The sequence below is a fragment of the Hippopotamus amphibius genome, chromosome 8, assembly GCF_030028045.1.
Source record: "Hippopotamus amphibius kiboko isolate mHipAmp2 chromosome 8, mHipAmp2.hap2, whole genome shotgun sequence".
Classification (NCBI taxonomy): domain Eukaryota; kingdom Metazoa; phylum Chordata; class Mammalia; order Artiodactyla; family Hippopotamidae; genus Hippopotamus; species Hippopotamus amphibius.
In genome coordinates, this window is record NC_080193.1 from 20,351,829 (window position 1) to 20,369,879 (window position 18,051).

General features: G+C 61.7%; 4 protein-coding genes across 29 annotated transcripts in view; 2 read left to right on the forward strand and 2 right to left on the reverse strand.

Moving 5' to 3' along the window:
- ABCB9 (ATP binding cassette subfamily B member 9) overlaps positions 1–4,430 on the reverse strand; it is a 37,440-nt gene extending 33,010 nt beyond the window's left edge. For 2 of the 3 annotated variants that reach the window (XM_057746660.1, XM_057746655.1), the window contains exon 1: positions 4,300–4,430. The gene's annotated coding sequence lies outside the window, so the exon portion shown is untranslated. Of the gene's footprint in view, positions 1–904; positions 1,493–4,299 lie in introns of those variants that run through there. The other variant, XM_057746657.1, reaches the window with a different exon arrangement.
- On the forward strand, positions 1,927–5,257 carry OGFOD2 (2-oxoglutarate and iron dependent oxygenase domain containing 2). The gene is made up of 7 exons (XM_057746661.1): positions 1,927–2,162; positions 2,577–2,633; positions 3,371–3,484; positions 3,574–3,673; positions 4,283–4,410; positions 4,663–4,920; positions 4,994–5,257. Exons 1-7 carry the CDS (start codon positions 1,947–1,949, stop codon positions 5,255–5,257), a joined length of 1,137 nt encoding a protein of 378 aa, XP_057602644.1. The 5' UTR covers positions 1,927–1,946.
- A 1,407-nt stretch (positions 5,258–6,664) lies between these two features.
- Positions 6,665–9,372, forward strand: ARL6IP4 (ADP ribosylation factor like GTPase 6 interacting protein 4). 10 transcript variants are annotated; one of them, XM_057746663.1, is made up of 6 exons: positions 6,922–7,061; positions 7,411–7,584; positions 8,042–8,326; positions 8,410–8,527; positions 8,939–9,008; positions 9,087–9,372. In XM_057746663.1, the coding sequence occupies exons 2-6, from the start codon at positions 7,422–7,424 to the stop codon at positions 9,141–9,143; spliced, it is 693 nt and encodes a 230-aa protein (XP_057602646.1). In that variant the 5' UTR covers positions 6,922–7,061; positions 7,411–7,421; the 3' UTR covers positions 9,144–9,372. The 10 variants fall into 10 exon arrangements, with proteins under 10 accessions (XP_057602652.1, XP_057602653.1, XP_057602646.1 ...); XM_057746668.1 differs by having other exon boundaries at positions 7,411–7,506; XM_057746665.1 differs by having other exon boundaries at positions 6,978–7,225; positions 7,411–7,506.
- Positions 9,373–9,966: 594 nt separating this feature from the next.
- Positions 9,967–18,051, reverse strand: part of PITPNM2 (phosphatidylinositol transfer protein membrane associated 2) — a 152,090-nt gene continuing 144,005 nt past the window's right edge. For 13 of the 15 annotated variants that reach the window (XM_057746651.1, XM_057746649.1, XM_057746638.1 and 10 more), the window contains 10 exons: positions 17,421–17,582; positions 16,408–16,554; positions 15,419–15,567; positions 14,932–15,048; positions 14,479–14,595; positions 14,204–14,352; positions 13,961–14,110; positions 13,376–13,559; positions 13,161–13,289; positions 9,967–12,978 (listed from right to left, as the gene is read on the reverse strand). In XM_057746651.1, coding sequence (XP_057602634.1) covers positions 12,655–12,978; positions 13,161–13,289; positions 13,376–13,559; positions 13,961–14,110; positions 14,204–14,352; positions 14,479–14,595; positions 14,932–15,048; positions 15,419–15,567; positions 16,408–16,554; positions 17,421–17,582 — 1,628 coding nt within the window. In that variant the 3' untranslated portion in view covers positions 9,967–12,654. The remainder of the gene's footprint in view (positions 12,979–13,160; positions 13,290–13,375; positions 13,560–13,960; positions 14,111–14,203; positions 14,353–14,478; positions 14,596–14,931; positions 15,049–15,418; positions 15,568–16,407; positions 16,555–17,420; positions 17,583–18,051) is intronic. The other 2 variants (XM_057746653.1, XM_057746650.1) reach the window with 1 other exon arrangement.

Below are 18,051 nucleotides of genomic sequence, written 5' to 3' on the forward strand. Positions count from 1 at the left end.
CTGATGGAGACAGCTGGGAGGACAGCCTGGCACCGCATCGCAGGGCGTGGAAGTCTCCCATCTCCCTTCTGGGGCCCTGGGGCTTCAGTAGGAGCAAGGCGAGGGCCTCGGAGACACAGAGGAGAAAGGAACAGGGGCTGTGCTGCCTCTGTGTGTGTGTGTGTGTGTGTGTGTGTGTGTGTGATGTAAGTGAGTGTGGCTGAGTACATGTGTGAAGGTGTGCATGTGTGTGAGATATTGGGTGTATGAATACAAGTGTGCAGCTGTGACTCTAAGTGGAATGTTCTGTGTGTAAAAGTGAGGGTGAGTGCATTGATGGTATGTATGAGGGTGTGAGCGTAAGCACGTGTGATTGTGGTGAATGTGTGTCAGCATGTGTGAGCATGTAAGGGTGTGTTTGTGTGTGCACAAGTATGTGTCTGTGTGTGACTGTGAATGGGAGTGTGTGAGTGTGAACCTGTGTGCACACGTGGGGAAAGGAAAGCACTGTTATAAAGAAAATGCCAACAAGGAACTTCCCTGGTGGTCCAGTGTTAGGTCTCCATGCTTTCACTGCAGGGGAGCACAGGTTCGATCCTTGGTCAGGGAACTAAGGTCCCACAAGCTGCACCGTGCAGCCAATACATATATTTTCACACACACACACACACACACACACACACACACATACACACACACACATGAAAAAAAGAAACAAAATGCCAACAAGCCCAAAGGGAAAATTCAAAATCCCTCATAATCCCACCACTCAGAGAATTCCTATTGTGGTAAACAGGGAACTCAGAGGGCAGACCGTTGGGTTCAAACCCCATATGTGTCCCTTATTGGAGAGTGACCAGGGGCAGGTCACCGCACCTCTCTGGGCCTCAGTTTCCCCGTCTGTAACACGGTGATATAATAATACCTAGCTTAAAGGTTTGCTGTAGGGATGAAAGGAGATAAGGTGGGTAGTAGATGTGTTAGCGCAGGTCCGGCAGAGAGAAGGATCGGTCAACAGTTGTCATCTGTAGTCCCCTGTTGATCCGCGGAGAGGGCCGGAGTCTTGAAGCCCCAGAGTTTTCCTCCCCACCTCCATCCCTGCATCACCCTGAGCCGTGGAGGGAATTCTAGGGCAGGGGGCAAGGGGCAGTTCCAGGGGGCAATACTTCCTCCCCAGCTTTGCGCCTTAGTTCTGCCGGCTGAGCAACAGGATTGCCATCCAAGCTTCTCCTCGGAGCTTTGCAGACCGGGGCCTTGTGGGTGCACGGCGGATCATGATGGATGGTGTTCCCAAGGCAGGGTTTGCGTGGGCCGTGGGGTCTCCCCGAGGTTGTGGGGCACGCTCTATCAGGCAGAAACAGACTCATCTCCTACGGCGGCTGTATAGAACTTTAACCTGGTTGCGCGGGGTGTGGCCACCGACCGACCACACCCTCTTACCCAGTTCACACCTGAATCCGCCGGGAGCGCCACCGGAAGTCTCGCCGGACGGAGCGTTTTCATGGAGACGCTCACTGGGGGCGATTCGCGGCGAATCCTGAGACCTTGGCGTTGGCCATGGGAGCGCCGGGCAGGGACCCGGGGTAAATGCTAAACCCAAGCTCAGACGCACAAAACTGCAAAGCAGCTGGAGGGCGCGAACTCGGACCCCAGAGCTCCAACTGTCCTCGTGACGTTGGCTGTTCTTCAAAAGCACCGAGCGGAAAACGGAGGCAGTATTTACGCAGAAGGTCTTGAGATTCCAAGTCCCTACTTCTCCACGTCCTGCGAAGGTGTGACTCAGTTCACCTATCTGCAAAGTGGGGCGACTAATCCCCGCCTCGTGGGCGGGGAAACTGTGAAGCAGAACGAGAAGGCTGCCAGCCCCTCCGCCGCACCGGGCGCATCTTTCTGCACCGCTGACCATTTTGGGGGGCGGAGTCTTCGTTCTCTTCTACGCTTGGGAATTTAGAGCGGACCCTTGGCCGATGGGTCCGCACCCCCCCTTTGGCTGGGGGCGTGCCCGGAAGTGTTTCTACGGAAGCCGGCGGGGCTGCGCGCCGCTCCTCACCATGGGGACCGCGGCGGCCCCGCGGCGCTTCTGCCGCTGCGCCTGCTTCTGCTCCGAGAACTTGTACGTGGCGCGCTACGGGCTGCACGTGCGCTTCCGGAGCGAGCAGCAGCTGCGCCAGGACTACGGCCCCGTGAGTGGCCTCTGTTGGCTCCGCGGGGAAGTGGGCGGGGAGGGGTGACCTCGGTTCCCAGGGTCGTTTGCTTTGCCTTTGGCGCTCTCGGATCTGACAAGAATGACTTAACCTCTAGGTGCCTCAGCTCTTTCCACCTTAAATGCGGATAATGGCGTATCTTTAGTGAGGCTGTCGTGAGGAATGAACGAATAGTGCTCAGGGCGGGTCTGGCTCAGAGTTGCTGTCAGTGTTGTTGCCAAGAGCAGCGGGGAACCCTGCTCTGTGCTCAACGTGCTTCAGGCATTCCATCCTTACAATGATCCTCTGAAATCGCATCATCTCCATTTCAAGGAGGAGAGACTGAGGCTCAGAGACGGTTAAGTGACTTGCCCAAGGTCACAGCGTCACGCTCACTGGCCTTTCTGCTCCCAGATCCTGCGCAGCCGAGGCTGTGTCAGCCCCAAGGACTTCCAGCAGCTGTTGGGAGAGGTAACACTTCCCGCCCCCCTCGACTGCTCACGCCGCACCCAGCCTGGCCCTTCCTCTTTAGGTCTGTGTCAGCAGTTTGAGGGGTATCCCAGCCTCAGGCCTGCCAGAGCCAGACCCTCAGACCCCCGCTTTCCCTCTTCTGGTCCTCACTCACCACAGCACCTGGGTCCTGGCACCAGAAAAAGAGAAAGCAGGGAAAACGCCAAGCCGCCTGCCTGTGCCCTTTTGAGATGAGATACTTGGGCTCCAGGGGAGGAGTCCCTTGCCCAAAGTTTCACAGCAGGTGGAGCTGAGGTCCCACCCAGGGGTGCCCGGCTCCTGGCTCTTCAGCCCTCCCCCAACTCCGCTTCTGCGGCTGCTGCTCATCTCCCATCCGGGGGGTTAAGTGTTGAGAAGCTTCCCAGGACAGCCCTCTGTAGCTTCTGGAACACAAGCTCTGTTTCCCCTCCTTGGGTGGGCCCAGCTGGTTGAGGCGTAGCGAGGGGTCTCATCCCAGCCAGGCTCAGTGCAACCCATCAGTGCAGCCCTGAGTGGGATGGGCCCCCTTCTGGAAGAATTCCCCTTCCGCTAACAGCTCAGCACCTGCCATTTACCCTGATAGAGCCAGGAGCACAGGGAGACTTCGTTCCCAGGCCTGACCCTGCCCTGGAGTTCCTGAGCCTGTTTCCTCATCTGTACAGTGGCCTCAGGGGGATGGGGGGGCCCCATCCTGGTAACCAGGCCCTGTGTCACCCCAGCTTGAGCAGGAGGTGGAGCGGCGGCGGCAGCTGGGGCCAGAGTCAGCTGCCAGGAAAGCCCTCATTGCGAGCTCCTACCACCCAGCGCGGCCCGACCTCTACAGCTCGCTGCAGGTACCTGGCAGGGGGCAGGTTAGTGGAAGGAGGCGGAGGCATGTGGGCCTGGGGGCTGTCTGCCCCACAGCTGGTGTGTTTTCCCCCAGGATGGGGCTCTGGCCCCTAAGTTTCTGGCCGCAGCTGAGTACAGCACATTGCCAGGCGCAGACCTCGAGGGCCTTCTCCAGCTGCTGGAGACAGTTTCAGGTGAGGTCTTGGCCTGTCACCTTACAACCCAGGAGGTGGGAGACTGAGGTCCCTCCACCCACCATATCTGCCTCCAAAAATCAAACCAGCAGGAGTAAGAGCTAGTGGGACAGACCTATCAGGAACAGGGCATCTGTATTCAATCACTCACTTATCCAGCAGTTTTTTAGTGCCTGGCATCAGACACACAAATAGGGGTGACTGAAGAGGTTAACAAAGGGACAGTTGAGACAAGTGTGGGAAAAGGGATCAGCAAGGGATGGTGAGGGACCCGCCCCAAGGCTAGCAATGGGTGAGGGTGGGGAGCAGTTCCTATCCTAAGACCTGAAGGAGTGGGCAAGAGTGAAGTTTCTTGAACCTGCCAGGACCTGGAGCTGTGGGAGAGGGGTCGTCAGACGGGATGCACATCTGAATTTGGAGGCTAGACCTCAGGGCAGGGTGAGGCTTCAGGGATGAATGGGGGGCCCAAGAATAGCCCTGAGAGGTGAGTACTCACGTCATCCCCATTGTATAGATGAGGAAACTGAGGCTGGGGGAAGTGCAAAGGTTATGGGGAGATTGAAACCCACTCCAGAGCTCCCAGCCAACTGACTGTCCCTCCCTCCACAGAGGAGAAGCGTATCTACCGGCTGCCAGTGTTCACAGCGTCGTTCTGCCAGGCCCTGCTGGAGGAGCTGGAGCACTTCGAGCAGTCAGACATGCCCAAGGGAAGACCCAACACCATGAACAACTACGGGGTGGGTGAGGCTCCACCCGGTGGGCCCAAGCAGGCAGGCACATCTGTCTGCTGAGACGTATCCCCAGCGCTGCAGACCTTCTCCAAGCCTCAGTCTCCCCATCTGTAAAATGAGATCACACCAGGATTATCACGAAGTTAAACATGTAGATGTCTGCACAGCACTTAAAAGTGTCCTTAGTGAGGGACTCCCCCAGGGACCCAGGCCAAGGCCCTCCTAGTCTCCCCACTGACCCCAGGATCCCCCTCCCAGGTGCTGCTACATGAGTTGGGCCTGGATGAGCCGCTGGTGACGCCACTGAGGGAGCGCTTCCTGCAGCCGCTGATGGCTCTGCTGTACCCGGACTGTGGTGGGGGCCGGCTGGACAGCCACCGTGCCTTTGTGGTCAAATACGCGCCAGGCCAGGACCGCGAGCTGGGCTGCCACTACGATAATGCCGAGCTCACCCTCAACGTGGCCCTGGGCAAGGCCTTCACGGGGGGCGCCCTTTACTTCGGGGACCTCTTCCAGGTTAGTGTGTGTGACCGTAGGGCAGGGCTGGGGCCACCAAGAGTGGCCAGGCCTGAGCCCCGCTGTCCCACAGGCGCCTTCGGCCCTGGCCAAGCCCCTGGAGGTGGAGCACGTGGTGGGCCAGGGCATCCTGCACCGGGGGGGCCAGCTGCACGGAGCCCGGCCCCTGGGCACTGGAGAGCGCTGGAACCTGGTCGTCTGGCTCCGGGCCTCTGCTGTGCGCAACCGCCTCTGCCCCATGTGCTGCCGCAAGCCCGACCTGGTGGATGACGAGGGCTTCGGCGACGGCTTCACCCGCGAGGAGCCCGCCACGGTGGATGTGTGCGCCCTGACGTGAGCCTGGCTGGGACCGGGGGGCAGGCGGGCGGGCGGGGCGCAGCAATAAACACCCTGCAGCCCTCACCACATCTTGGTTCAAAAGGACACACAGGCTTCTGGGTCATTCTTTCAACAGATAGGCTGGCTTAGGTTGGGTTTGTTAGAACCAGATCCTGAGATGAGATTCCTGTGCAAGTGGTTTAAGGAGGGGATACTCTCAGGAGAAGGGGGAGCAGGACAGAGCAGAGGAGCCAGGCCAAGATGGTTTCAAATAGCATCTGGCCTCAGCCCGATCCCGTGGGGCTCTCCAGAACATAAATCATACCACACTTTGCCCCCAACGTCAGTTATTGGCTATAGGGTGTTTCAGGATAGGGAGGGAGGGGGTAACTTCCCAGACATCCATCTCCAGGACAAGGTGGCTCCCAGTATTCAAGGGAATCTTCCAGAGAAGAGTACAGGTGTGAGGGACTTCCCTGGTGGTGCAGTTTAGAATCCGCCTCCCAATGCAGGGGATGCGGATTTGATCCCTGGTCGGGGAACTAAGATCCCACATGCCGGGGCAACTAAGCGTGCTCTGGAGCTCGAGAGCCACAACGAAGATCCCGCATGCCGCAACTAAGACCTGATGCAGCCAAAAATAAAAATTTTTTAAAAATATAAAAAAAAAAAGTGCAGGTGTGAGCTGTCAGCAACAGATACCATGGTTGGGGGGGGAATGCACCTGTCTACAAAGGGGATTTGGGTGGGCCACCAACAGCATCTTCAGGACAGTGTGGAGGGTTTATTGCAGAGCGATTAAAAGCAGGGATTCGGAGGCAGACCACCTGGGTTTGAATTCTACTTCAGCCACTTCCAGCTGTGACTGTGGGTAAGCCACGTGACTCTCTGTGCCTTAGTTTCCTCTTCTGGAAAGCACTTACATCCTAGAGCTGTTGTGAGGATCAAATGATTTCCCACTTATCAAGTGATTTATAACAGCCTTCTGTGTTTGCTGTTGTCATTACTGTTGAAGAGTTTGCAACTTGGTGGCCCCAAGGTTGGATGAGGCATGCAGCTGTGCTGTACTTGGGAGGGTTTTCCACGTTGAAATCTTGAGTTCTGGCTTCCCTGGAAAAGTGGGAAGATCTGGAAACACCGGGCCCCAATCCACACTGCAGAAATCAGCGAAAGCAGACTCAGTTGCCCCCACTCTAGAGAGGCCTGTGGTGCACTTTCTCACGGAGGTCCCTCATTCATTGCCACGATCGCGCTTGTACTTATGGCCACGTGAATTTGCGACCTCTGTATTACTGGGTGGAGACGTTGGAAAAAACCAAGCCTCCAACGTCCGCAGACAATCCGGAGAGGAAAGCGGCGCGCAGCGGCGCCTTCTTCCCTGGAGCATCACGAAGACTGGGGGTGCTGCGGGCACGCCGAAAGGACAGTGATGGCAGAGAGCATAGCTACGGCAAAGAACCTGCGAGCTCCGGGACTGGCGCCAGGCTGGAGAGCAGGTCTCTCGTCCGGGAGCTCCGCCTGGAGGCGGAAGCCTGGAGCCCCAGCTCGCCTCTCCGGGAGGTGAGCGCGCCAGACTCCGTTTCTTGGGCTGCGCCGGAGACGGAACTTGGGGCTTCAGAACTAAAGGTAGCAGCGCCTCGCTTCGCGGCCGGACGGTCTTCCATAGCACCGCCACGGGCCGGAAGTCGCCCAGCCGCTGCTTCCTCACGCGAAGGCGTGGTGCGGGGCTGGTGACTCGGCCGGATAGGCGGTTGAGAGGGGAGCGGAGCAGCCCCAGGGATTTTCTTTCGGGCGGCGAGGCCGCGGAGGGCGCGGGGTGGAGGGTAGGAGCGCGGGAAGAGGTGAAGAAGGCACCTGGCAGTTGAGGATCGCGGCGGTTCCTAGAGGCGGCTGAGCCGCTTGCGCAGGCGTGGAGCGGTCCGGGCAGGGGGGGCGGGCCCTTAAAGGGGCCGCAGCGGAGGATCCTCGAGTCTGCGAAAACCCCGGGGTACCCAGGGGTGGGGGTGGGTGAGGATCGTGAGGTTACAGCGACCCCCTCAATATCCCTGCCCCGAGCGGTGACGGGCACTGGGCCTCAGAGGATCAGGCCCCGTGTAGAGGCGGCCTTGGAACCCAGTCTGCGGGCCGGCCCTGGGATCGATCCGCAGTTTAAGCGCGTCTCCCCGTCTCCAGCCCGCGGCGCTATGGCTCACGTCGGCTCTCGCAAGCGCTCGAGGAGTCGCAGCCGGTCTCGGGGGCGAGGGTCGGAGAAGAAAAGGAAGAAGAGCAGTAAGGACGCCCCGAGGAGCTGCTCGGCTTCTAGATCCCAAAGCCGCAAGGCCAGCACCACCTCCTCTGGGGCGGAGGGTGAGGACCAGAGGGAATAGGAGAGGGGTGAGGGAACTTCATGGAGGAAGTTGCAGGCAGCTGAGCAGGCTTCGCTGGACTGGCTGTGGGGAAATTGCAGGGAGCCCTATTCAGAGGGGCACAGAGTGTAGATCCCGAATATCTGGGTTGAAAGACGCTCAGAGTCCAGGGGCTGGGCCAGCCCATTGAGTACGGAGTGAAGGGAGCACTTAATCATATTTTTGGTGCAGCTGGGCCTGAGATGTGCGGGCTGGCCGCCTTGCTCCTGGGCACGCAGTGACTGTGCAGCCCAGAGAGTGCCTCTGCACAGGGTGTGGATTCCTCCTCTGGAAAGCCCTTCCAGGAGGGTCTCACCCCTCTGTAGTCAGCCTGAGCCTGCTACAGGCCAGAGCAAGGGGACGAAGGTTTACTTCTTCCCCTCCTGGCCTTCCAGCCTCACCTTCTCCCTGCATCACAGAGAGAAGCAAGCACAAGGCCCGGAGGAGACCACGATCCAGCTCCTCCTCCTCTTCTTCCAGTTCTTCTAGCTCCTCTTCCTCCTCGTCCTCCTCCTCTTCCTCCAGCGATGGCCGGAAGAAGCGGGGGAAGCACAAGGACAAGAAGAGGAAGAAGAAGAAGAAAAGGAAGAAGAAGCTGAAGAAGAGAGGCAAGGAGAAAGCCAAGGTGCAGCAGACCGAGGCTCTGCCCGGACCCTCGCTGGACCAGTGGCACAGAGCAGCCACGGAGGAAGAGGATGGCCCAGGTACAGTGCCGCCCCGAGTGCAGGGTGGGGAGGGTCCCCTCCCTGAGGCCCCACCACCACCTCCCTGCCGTCTCACTTTCCAGTCCTGACGGACGAGCAGAAGTCCCGCATCCAGGCCATGAAGCCCATGACCAAGGAAGAGTGGGATGCTCGGCAGAGCGTCATCCGCAAGGTGGTGGACCCTGAGACAGGACGCACCAGGTGGGAAGCCCGGCTCCACAGCTGCATCTGGGCACGCTGGCCCCAAACTAGCACTCTTCGGAGGAGGGGCGGTGGCTGCTGCTGCCCTAAAACGGCTGAGGATGAAGGGGAAAAAAAGTCCCTTGTTGATGGGACTTCTCGGGCCACTGCCCAGAGCAAGCAACTGCAGGGGCTGGAAGGGCCCTGGGGAGGGTCTTCAAAGAGCTGTCGTTGGCCTATCTGATGGCAGAGCCCACTGGGCCACCCTCATCCCTGTCCCAAGGGTGGGGGTGGGGGGCGGGCAGTGGGAGCAGCCAGGCTCCGCTTGCTCAGGATGGTGAGGGCCTGAGGCCAGGCACCCCTCTGCCAGGTGCTTTGGGTTCTGTTGCTCTGGGCTCTAAGAGGATCAGCTTCTGCCCCCTCCTCCTCTAGGCTCATTAAGGGAGACGGTGAGGTCTTAGAGGAAATTGTAACCAAGGAACGACACAGAGAGATCAACAAGGTGAGTGTCGCCCCTTTGCCCAGGCCCACCCCCAGCTCTGCTTCTGATATGTCCCCTCCTGTGTGCTTTCTTCCCCAGCAAGCCACCCGAGGGGATGGTCTGGCCTTCCAGATGCGAGCAGGGCTGCTGCCCTGAGGGCCCCACCGCCCAAGGTGTGCAGTGGTGGTGGCGCAGCCTGCAGGCTGGCCTCAGGGTGGGCAGCAGGCAGCCCCGTGGATGCTGTTTGCCTTTCTCCTGCAGACTGGCCTCTGGTCCAGCCTCCTGTCAGATGCCCGGGGTGCAGGTCAGGGTCAGTGGCCTAAGTGGCTCCCCCATGTCCTGAAAGAGTGCACGCTTCCCAGATATTAAATGTTTCCTGGTTGGAGACTTCCTCTGTGCTGTTGCTTTTTGTGCTTAGGGGGAGGGAGGGGTGCAGCCCGACTTCCAGGGCAAACACAAGGACTCCTGGAGCTTTTGGGGAAAGCACACATCACACCAGCCACCTTCGCCCGCCTCACCCTCAGATCAGCCTGCCTGGACCAGACCCCCACCCCCTACCTCCAGCTGAATCTCAAACCCTTGGCTCTTAAACTGGATTTCCTCAGGCTTGGAGGGAGGCTGCTTCCTGTGCTGTTTATTCTGCAGACGACAACAGCTGAGCGTCCTGGTGGCCTGGGAGGAATCGTGGCCCAGCTTACTGGCTGTGGCCTCTGTGAAGCAGAGGCTTACAGCGCCCACCCCCCTCACTGGGTTGCTGTGAGGACAAAATGAGTTCATGCCTGGGAAGGGGCTAGAAGGGGGCCCAGCAGAGGTAAGGCCCATGTGAGTGTATTGGTATTACCGTAAAACAGTGCAGCTGGCCTTGTGTACAGGGGAAGGACAGCCTCTCCCCCCCCGACAGGACAGGCTGGGCCCCCATCCCAGCCCCCCACCCCCAGCGGGTGCTCTGCTTGCCGGCGCAGTACTGAGACCCAGAAGGAAGCCTTCCTGCTTCTTTAATTGGTGTAACAGACAACGACACGGTACACAGAGCACACTCAGGCCCGATGGAGCAGGGACAGCAAGGGCGGGCGGGGTGAGTCAGGACACTGCTCACACGTGGTCCAGATGGACAGACAGGGGGCCGAGACATGAAGACTGCGACGTGGTGGGCGGGCAGGCAGGCACGCAGCTCAGACTGAGCTGGGAAGGGGGCATGGGGTCTCTGCTGAATCCCTCTTTAGAAATCAAGAGAGGTGGTCGGATCTGGGGGTGGCCGGCTGAGGCTCAGTCCTGGGGGGGTGGGGCTGGGATGGGACTAAGGCTTCTACTCTGACAGGCCTGGGGTAGAGCGGCAGTCAGCAAGGCCTGCCTCACCCTTTGGTTACGACTGGTCGGGCCTGAGCCCTGCAGCTCAGCACCCAATGCTGTAAACATTTTTGGTATTTTTAAAGGACTCTGTCCTCCCTCTCTTAGTTTCTGAAAAACTGGTGCTTCCTTAAGAGGATAATGTGCCAAAAGGAATCTTCAGGGAGGCAGGAAGCAGACCTGGATATAGAAGAGAGACGTCAGCGGGGAGGGTGGGCTGCCCACCTCGCCATCTATGGCTGAGGGCCGCTGGGAGAGGCCCGGGGACTATTGCTGTTGTCCTTGGCATGGCTGGCGGCTGGGCAGGCAGGCGGGGAGCTCGGAGCCATTGGGGGGCTGCCCGCTGGGAGAGGCCGAGCCCACTGCCCACCCGGCCTCCCAGGGCCAGGTGGCCTCCTGGCCTTTATTGCAGGTGAGCCAAGACTCTTCCAGACGCTCCTCCAGACAACTGCTCACCAGGCGACAGGCGAGATGGGGTGAGGTGGGACCGACGGGAGGAGGCACTGGCCATGGGGCCCCTCGCCGGGGCTGTGATTGTCGGGCCCGAGCGATTCCCGCTGGGAGCAAGGGGTTAGATATTGCACTTTCACTGCAACAGTTACATTAAAACTTGGTCCATAAAATAATCGTCGCTTTATACATAACGCCTGAAACAACAACAAAAAGCTACATCTTAAATATGAATAAACCCTGAAGGTCCCATCCCTCCAGACATTTTTCTCTGCACAAAATAAATAGCTTTCACTCTGTACAGACCCACTTCTGCAGAACATTTACACGACCCTTTGGCTGTACATATCTACACACGGGAAAAATGTTAACATCTGTCTGTGCGCCTCCCCGTCCCAGCCCATGAGGCCCTAAGGCTGTATCCAGGTTGACAGCAGCTTCTCACAGGAGGAGCCTGGTCGCTGGACGGCTGGCTGAGGCCCGGCAGGCTCCCCCGTCCCAGAGAAGGTGGAGGAGCAGCAGAGGGGCCGCCCGGGGCTGAGGCCACGGCTGAGATCGCGGTGGGCTCCGGGGAGGGAGGGCTGATGCTCAGACCCAGCACGCAGGACAGCGTGGTCCTTAGCAGGTGGGAAATGGAGTCGTGGTTGCCTGCCCTGAAGCTAACTAAGCGAGTTGTGGCTTCTTAGGTTCGGCATTGAAACGGAACTGGCCTTAAAAAAAAAAACCTAGGTGTGTGTGCCCCACTCACCCCAGAGTAGAAATTCAGTGGAATTAACGGGGGTCAGGCGAGGCAGGGAGCCCACGGCCCGCCGCCTGGGCAGGGGACAGGGCCCCGGGGACCCAGAACCAGGCTGGACTCTGTCACAGTGCTGGGCGTTTTCACGTGGAGGGGCTGCGTTTGGTATTGAAAGAGTTAAGAAAAGGAAGCAGCCAAGGATTGCTTATTTAAAAAAACCTCATAGAAATCAGACTGGAGAAGTAGAAAGGTGTAGAAACGCAGAAGGGAGGGAGGGCCGAGGCGCGGGCCTTGGCTGACGGCAGGCGTGGAGCGGAGGAGGAGGCCGGGCCTGTCCAGGCCCCGCAGCCCGCAGCCCGAGACGAGGCTTCTCCGGAGTCGCCTCGCCTTCACCCGCTTGGCAGCCTGGGCTGCGCCCGGGGCTGAGATGACGCCAGGCCCTCGGCTGGACTGGGCTCCAGGTGGGGCAGGTGGAGGGGGTTGAGGGTCCGGGTCTGCCGTGGGCTGGCGGGCCAGGCGGAGCTGCGGAAATTACGGTATGGCCTTTCTCTCCTGCTTGTAGAAGAATGCTCCGCCCCGGAGCCTTGTGTGTGGCGACAGGTCCTGGATCAGCACACGTTGAGTTTTCATGCATGTCAACAAGTCTGTAGCCATAGGAGATGGTAATGGGTCTCCACTCTCAAAAATCAGTGCAAAACCAGTGAGGTCGAGCAGTTGAGTAACTCGAGTTAACAAGAAGCAGGCTGTACCCTGTTGGAGCTGCTACCAAGTGGGAGGGGACGAGGGTCAGGGCGAGCTAGTGGACAGGGGTGCCCGAGGCCTGGCGTCAGGATGCTGGGAGGGCAAGCGTCCAGCAGTGCCTTCCGGGCCAGTCCACGATGGGGGCTCCCGGACCCTCTGTCATCCTGGGGCTGGTCATCCTGCCAGCTTCCACGACCAGCTGGAACCCCACAGACCCTAACACGCGAGGCAGAGCTGGGAGGGCTGTGTGTGGCACAGCCGGTGTCCTCCTCCACCGGGCCCTGCGATGAGCTTGGCCCCAGCCGACTGTCCGTGCCCAGGCCAGGCCTCCTGGCAGGGCGGGCCGCCCTGGCCTAGCACCATGGAGACCACAGCGCCTCGCTCCCCGGTGCCCTACTTGGGGCCCGCGGCTGCCCCCGGCTCGGGCCGGCCGGCCATGGTGCGGCCCCAGCAGCCGGCGGCCACGCTCATGCTGCGCTGTCCCCGCTGCTCGCTGTCCGCCTGGCTCTGCGTCCGCTCGTGCCGGTGGCCGGGCCCGCTGGGCTGGGCCGAGATGGTGCGGAGCAGGTGGTTCCGGGAGCGCAGGAAGTCGCCCTGGCCAGGCAGGCCGAAGCTGCCCTTGCGCAGCGCCATGCGTGTGGCCGCGTTGCGGGCCGGCCGCGCTCGGTGGTTGTACTTGAGCTGGGCCAGGTGGGCCGCGTAGCCGTCCGTGATGAACTGCGGGGGAGGGAGGGCAACGGGAGCACGCTGTCAGGGGGCGGGGCTCCCGGGGCTGCAAGGCTGCCAGGGGGCGGGGCTCCCGGGGCTGCAAGGCCGCCAGGGGCCGGGGCTCCCGGGGCTGTCAGGAGGCGGGGCTCCCGGGGCTTCAAGGCCGCCAGGGGGCGGGGCTCCTCGTTCACCTGGCACTGCTGCTGCAGCTTCTTGGTGGGCCGGCCCACGATGTAAATCTGCATGGGGGACAGGCTGATGGAGCTGTAGACCGCCACGTCCTTGGTGGAGCCGTAGGCCGCGTGCACGCGCAGGTGCAGCTGCGGGCGAGACTGTTGTGGGCGCGGGCGCGGGCTCGGCCCTTCCGCCCCCACCCCCACCCCGCTCCCTTCCGCCCGGGACCCACCTCGGAGATGAGCAGCTTCAGGAAGTTGGCCTTGTGCCGCAGCGGGTCGTGCACCAGGCCGTCACAGAAGGACACCACGCCGTGGGGGAAGTTGTGCTGGGCCAGCCATGCCACCACCCGCTGCTTCTGCATGTCAGGCCGGCCCGTCACATAGATGATGAGGTAGCCCAGGTCCTGCCAGTGCCTGGGGGCGAGGGGCAGGCCTGGGTGTCCCACGGCCGCACTGTCCTCCCTCCTGGGCCGCCCAGCCAGTCCCCACTGGGGCCGCTAAGGAGCGCATCTCGGATCAGGGCTCCAACAAGAAGAGCAGCAACAAGACAGACGCAGCCCCTGCTCGGTGCTCACAGTCCCCGCCCCGCCCCCTGCAGCAGGTGTAACTGGTCTTGCTAGAAGAAGCCCCGCTTCCCAGGTGAGCGAACTGAGGCATCAATAGCAAGGGTCACCACAGCTGGAAAGTGTGAGCACGCCGCAGGATCCCTGCCGCGTGTCCCTGCCCTGGCACCCAAGGCCCTTCAGCCTCAGCCCTGGACCCCCTCCAGGAGCTGCCTGCCTCCGAGCCCGCCGACTGCCGCTCAGGACACTCACCGCACCACGTCCACGGCCCCGGCCCGCACTTTGGGGTCACTGCCCATGATGGACACGCTGGCGGCGAAGGAGCCGTCGATGCTGAAGACCACGAACTCCGTGCCCTTGGGCAGCACGGTGATGTAGCTGTCGGCAAATGTGTGGTCTCCCCTAGGAGGGGGCAGCTTGTCAGAACCCACCAGGGCCCCTTCCCCCCGCCTCAGACGAGGCTGGTCCAGCCCGCTCGCTCCTTGGAGCTCATACCTGACCACCATCTTGATGGGGTAGACGCCGACGCCCAGGCGGTGGGTCTCGGGGATGGTGTAGGACACGCGCCCGCTGCTGTTGGTCACCAGCGTGTCCAGGTGGAGCCACTCACCCGAGGGCGGCTGCATCATGATGTGCACGTCCACCTGGAGCCGGGCAGGCTGGTCACGGGCAGGCTGTGTCCCTGGCCTCGCCACCCCCACTCTCCCCCCACACCCCCAAGCCGGAGGGAGGCGAGGCCGGTGGCTCCCACGGGCTCCCTGTGTCTTTACCTTCTCCCCGGTCAGGGTGACCATGTCCAGGGGCCCGTACATGAACCGGCCTGTCAGGACCTGCGGGCCATCCTCATTGGCAAGCGCGTCATTGATCCGGTGGTTGGCTGTCACGTTCTGGGGGGAGGAGGAGCAAGGCTGGGTCAGAGTGAGGATGGAGGGGTGGCTGAGTTCTCCTGGACTCAACTTCAGTTTCCTACAGGCCTGGGGGGTGAGCACGGGTGCAAAGTCAGACGACTCAGGTTCAAGTCTAGCTCAGCCACTGAGCTACTCGGCCTTGGTGCAGGTCCCTGTCTGTAAATGTGGTAACAGCTCCAACCTCAGACTGTGGAGGACTAAGTAAGACAGCACACTTTTCTGTGACTCAGCTTCCTCATCTGTAACATGGGGTCTTCTCGCAAGGATTCAGTAGGACAATAGCTGTGAGGTCTGGGCACTCAGAGGACCCCTCACCCGCAGCTTCACGTGGGTCCTCTTGCGCTGCCACTTCTCTCTCGGCTTCGAGGGGGTGAACACAGAGACCTCCTTGCCATCCAGCTCCAGGATGCTGGAATTGTCGTGCCTCATGACCTGGGAGGGGACAGAGGGAGGCCATGAGGCATATCCATGCCTGGGGCTTCCTGTTCTACGGGGGAGAGGCCACCAGCCCTAGGGGCCAAACTAACCCCGTGAGGGTCTGGGGGGACACTCTTCAACCCCACTACAGTCCACCCTCTGGCCCCCAAGAATTGACATCTGTCCCGTGAAGGTGCACATCCATTCACCCCATCTCAACATCCCCACGGCTTCCTCCATCCTGCTTGCTGGGGGGTCTGCTGGGGCCGGAGGGTGGGGTCCCCCACCGTCCTCCTCATCTATGAAATGGGGCCAGGTCGGCAGCGGTGCCACTCAGGAGCCTCCTGAGAGGCGCAGGTGTGCCTGGCAGTGGAACCCTGGGTACCTGTCTCAGCAGGAAGGAGACCACATCCGTCGACTCCCAGTAGCTGGCGTGGAAGAGGTGGGGCAGGGCCACGGTGGGGAAGGCCGTCAGGGCGTCCGGGCAGTACAGGGCGTAGTCGATCCGCTTCTGGCCCCACCACTTTGCAGCAACTGCCAAGAGGAGGGGCTGTGACTGGGCTGGGCCCCAGGGGGTCACCTGGCCCCTCAGCCCGAAGACAAGACCCTCCTCCGACCAGAGAGAAGGGCTGCAGCCAAAGCGAGTCCCCTTCTCCCAGGCTGGCGACGGGGGCGCAGGAGAGAAGGCACAGGACGCCCAGGCCAGCAGCAAGCAGTCAGGGCGCCCGCCCGGAGAGGGGGCGTGGGGGGCTGCGGCTCAGCTGGGAGGATGTAGAGTTGGAGGGGGAGGGGACAAGCCCAGTCTGGGGTCAGGACTCCCTGTCCCTGGTCCTGCTGACCCCCTGCCCTGGGCCTTATCACTGCCCTCTTCGGGCTTCTCCTGGACCCCGTCTGCCCCCTAGGCCTCAAGGCTGTGAAGGGCTTTGCAGAGGTGGAGCCACAATTCCTGGGCCCCAAGGCAAGGCCCACTGTCCTCAGCAGCTGGCAGGCAGAGTGTGAAGTGCGGGCCTTCAGTCCATGGGCCTGCGTGTGAGTCCGGCTCCCCCCGGGGGCGGGGGGAGGTGACTGCCCCAGGTTTGCAAAGAGACTCTCAGGTGGCTGCACGCAGCATGTGCACCCGATTGAGGTCGGGGCATCCCTGCCCTCTGCCTGCAGCCGGCCTGACAGGCAGCCCCTGGTCCTCACCCGGCCTCTGTCCACACCCCCGAGCTGCTCCCACCTCCTCCTTGGAGGTCTGGGTGCTCCCAGCCCAAGCCTCCAGCTCCCTGGTTAGGTCTCAGCGGGGCCCGGGGGTGAGGTGTGGCTGGAAACAGAGCGTGACCCCTGTTAGAGGAGGCGGACGTGTGTGCATGGAGGGCCCGTGACGCCCGGTACCTTCTCTGATGTCCAAGTTGGGAAGGCGGGGGGCCCTCTCCAGGTTGGGGCTCGCCCGCTTGCCCAAGGAGGTGGGGGGGGAGGGGGGGAGGGCAAGCAGGGACAGACGCCTGATGCTGGGGGTGTGGCTGAGCGGTGCTGGGGCCTCTGAGAAGCAAGAACAATGGGACAGGCTCAGCCAGGCTGCGGCCACCACAGCCTCGACGGGCCAGGAAGACACCCGTGCCAGTCTTAGCCCGGGACCCCCTGCTCTGACAGGCAGCCTGGGAGCCAGTCACATGGCAGGGGGCTGCTGGCCCTGGGGGAGTGAGAGGGGGTGACCTGGACTCTGCTTCCAGCTGCTGAGAAGTTTCTGGGATGCGCAGAAGCCAAGGAGGCCGTGGGTGACTCTGCCTCCGGGGAGGTGGGAGGGGCCAGCCCAGGAGACCTCACCTTGCCTCCCTGGCTCCCCTCGGCCACCCCTGCAGCTTCTCCATAAATGGGGCCCCGGCTTTCTCCCTCAAGGACCACCTGCCCCCCCGGGGCTAGTACTGCTCCTCCCAGACCCATCACCCCCCAGCTGAGACAGCACCACCAATCTCCTACCACCTGGACTTGCCTCCCATCCCGGGCCACCCCTTTCTTTTCTTTGCTTTTTGGCCATGCCATGAGGTGGCTTATAGGATCTTAGTTCCCTGACTAGGGATCGAACCCATGCCCCCTGCAATGGAAGCGAGGAGCCTTAACCACTGGACTTTCAAGGAAGTCCCGGGCCACCCTTTTCAACACGCCTTCCTTCCAGAGCCCTCTATGGACACCGGGGCTGGATCACGCTTCGCTGTGGGGCCAGCCTGGGCTTCGTAAGGTGTTGAGCAGCACCCTGGTCTCCAGCCACCAGATGCCAGTGGCGCCCACCCCAGTCATCTCCAGACGCTGCCACCTGTCCTCTAGGGGCCCCCAGCTGAGCCTGGCTGTGACAGGGCAGAGCCCCTTGCTCTGACGGGGAGGGCAGGCCCCCGCGCTGCCGCACTCACTCTGGGCGATGCTGGAAGCCGTGTAGCTCTCGGCCATGCCCGACACCTGGCTGGCGATGCTGATCTCGCTGGCCCGGCGGAAACCTCGGGTGGGGGCTGCGCCAGGCGAGGATGGGGCCGTGGGCTCTTGGAAGACCGTGTTGTGGGCCTGGAGTGCATCCGCTGCAGGTGGACAGGGAACCAGAGACCAGGGTTAAGAAGGCCTCGCCCAGCCCGGCCCCCGGGACCCCCCGAGCAGTGGGAGTGGGCCCAGCAGGTGCCGGGGCTGGGGCGGCTGGAGCAGCTGCTGTGCTGGGCGAGGCCAGCACCTCCAGCTGCAGAGGCGCGAGAGCATCGGAGCACAGCAGGCAGAGAGGATGGGCCCGAGCGGGCCAGGGCCAAGAGGGCAGGGCCCAGAGCTGCGGCACACAGAGGGGAGGGCTGGGGCAGGGATGGACAGACGGACCGATACAGACACAGGGGGCAGGGAGGCCAGGTGGCCAGGCGCGCGCACCACCCCCGACCCCAGCCACCCTTCCAGTCTCCTGGTCTAGCGTCCTTGGCCTCTCGGGCCTGGCCTGGGCTGACCCACAGCCCACAGCAGCCGGGTCTGGGGGGCTGCTAACAACAGGGGCCTGGGGTGGCTTCCCAG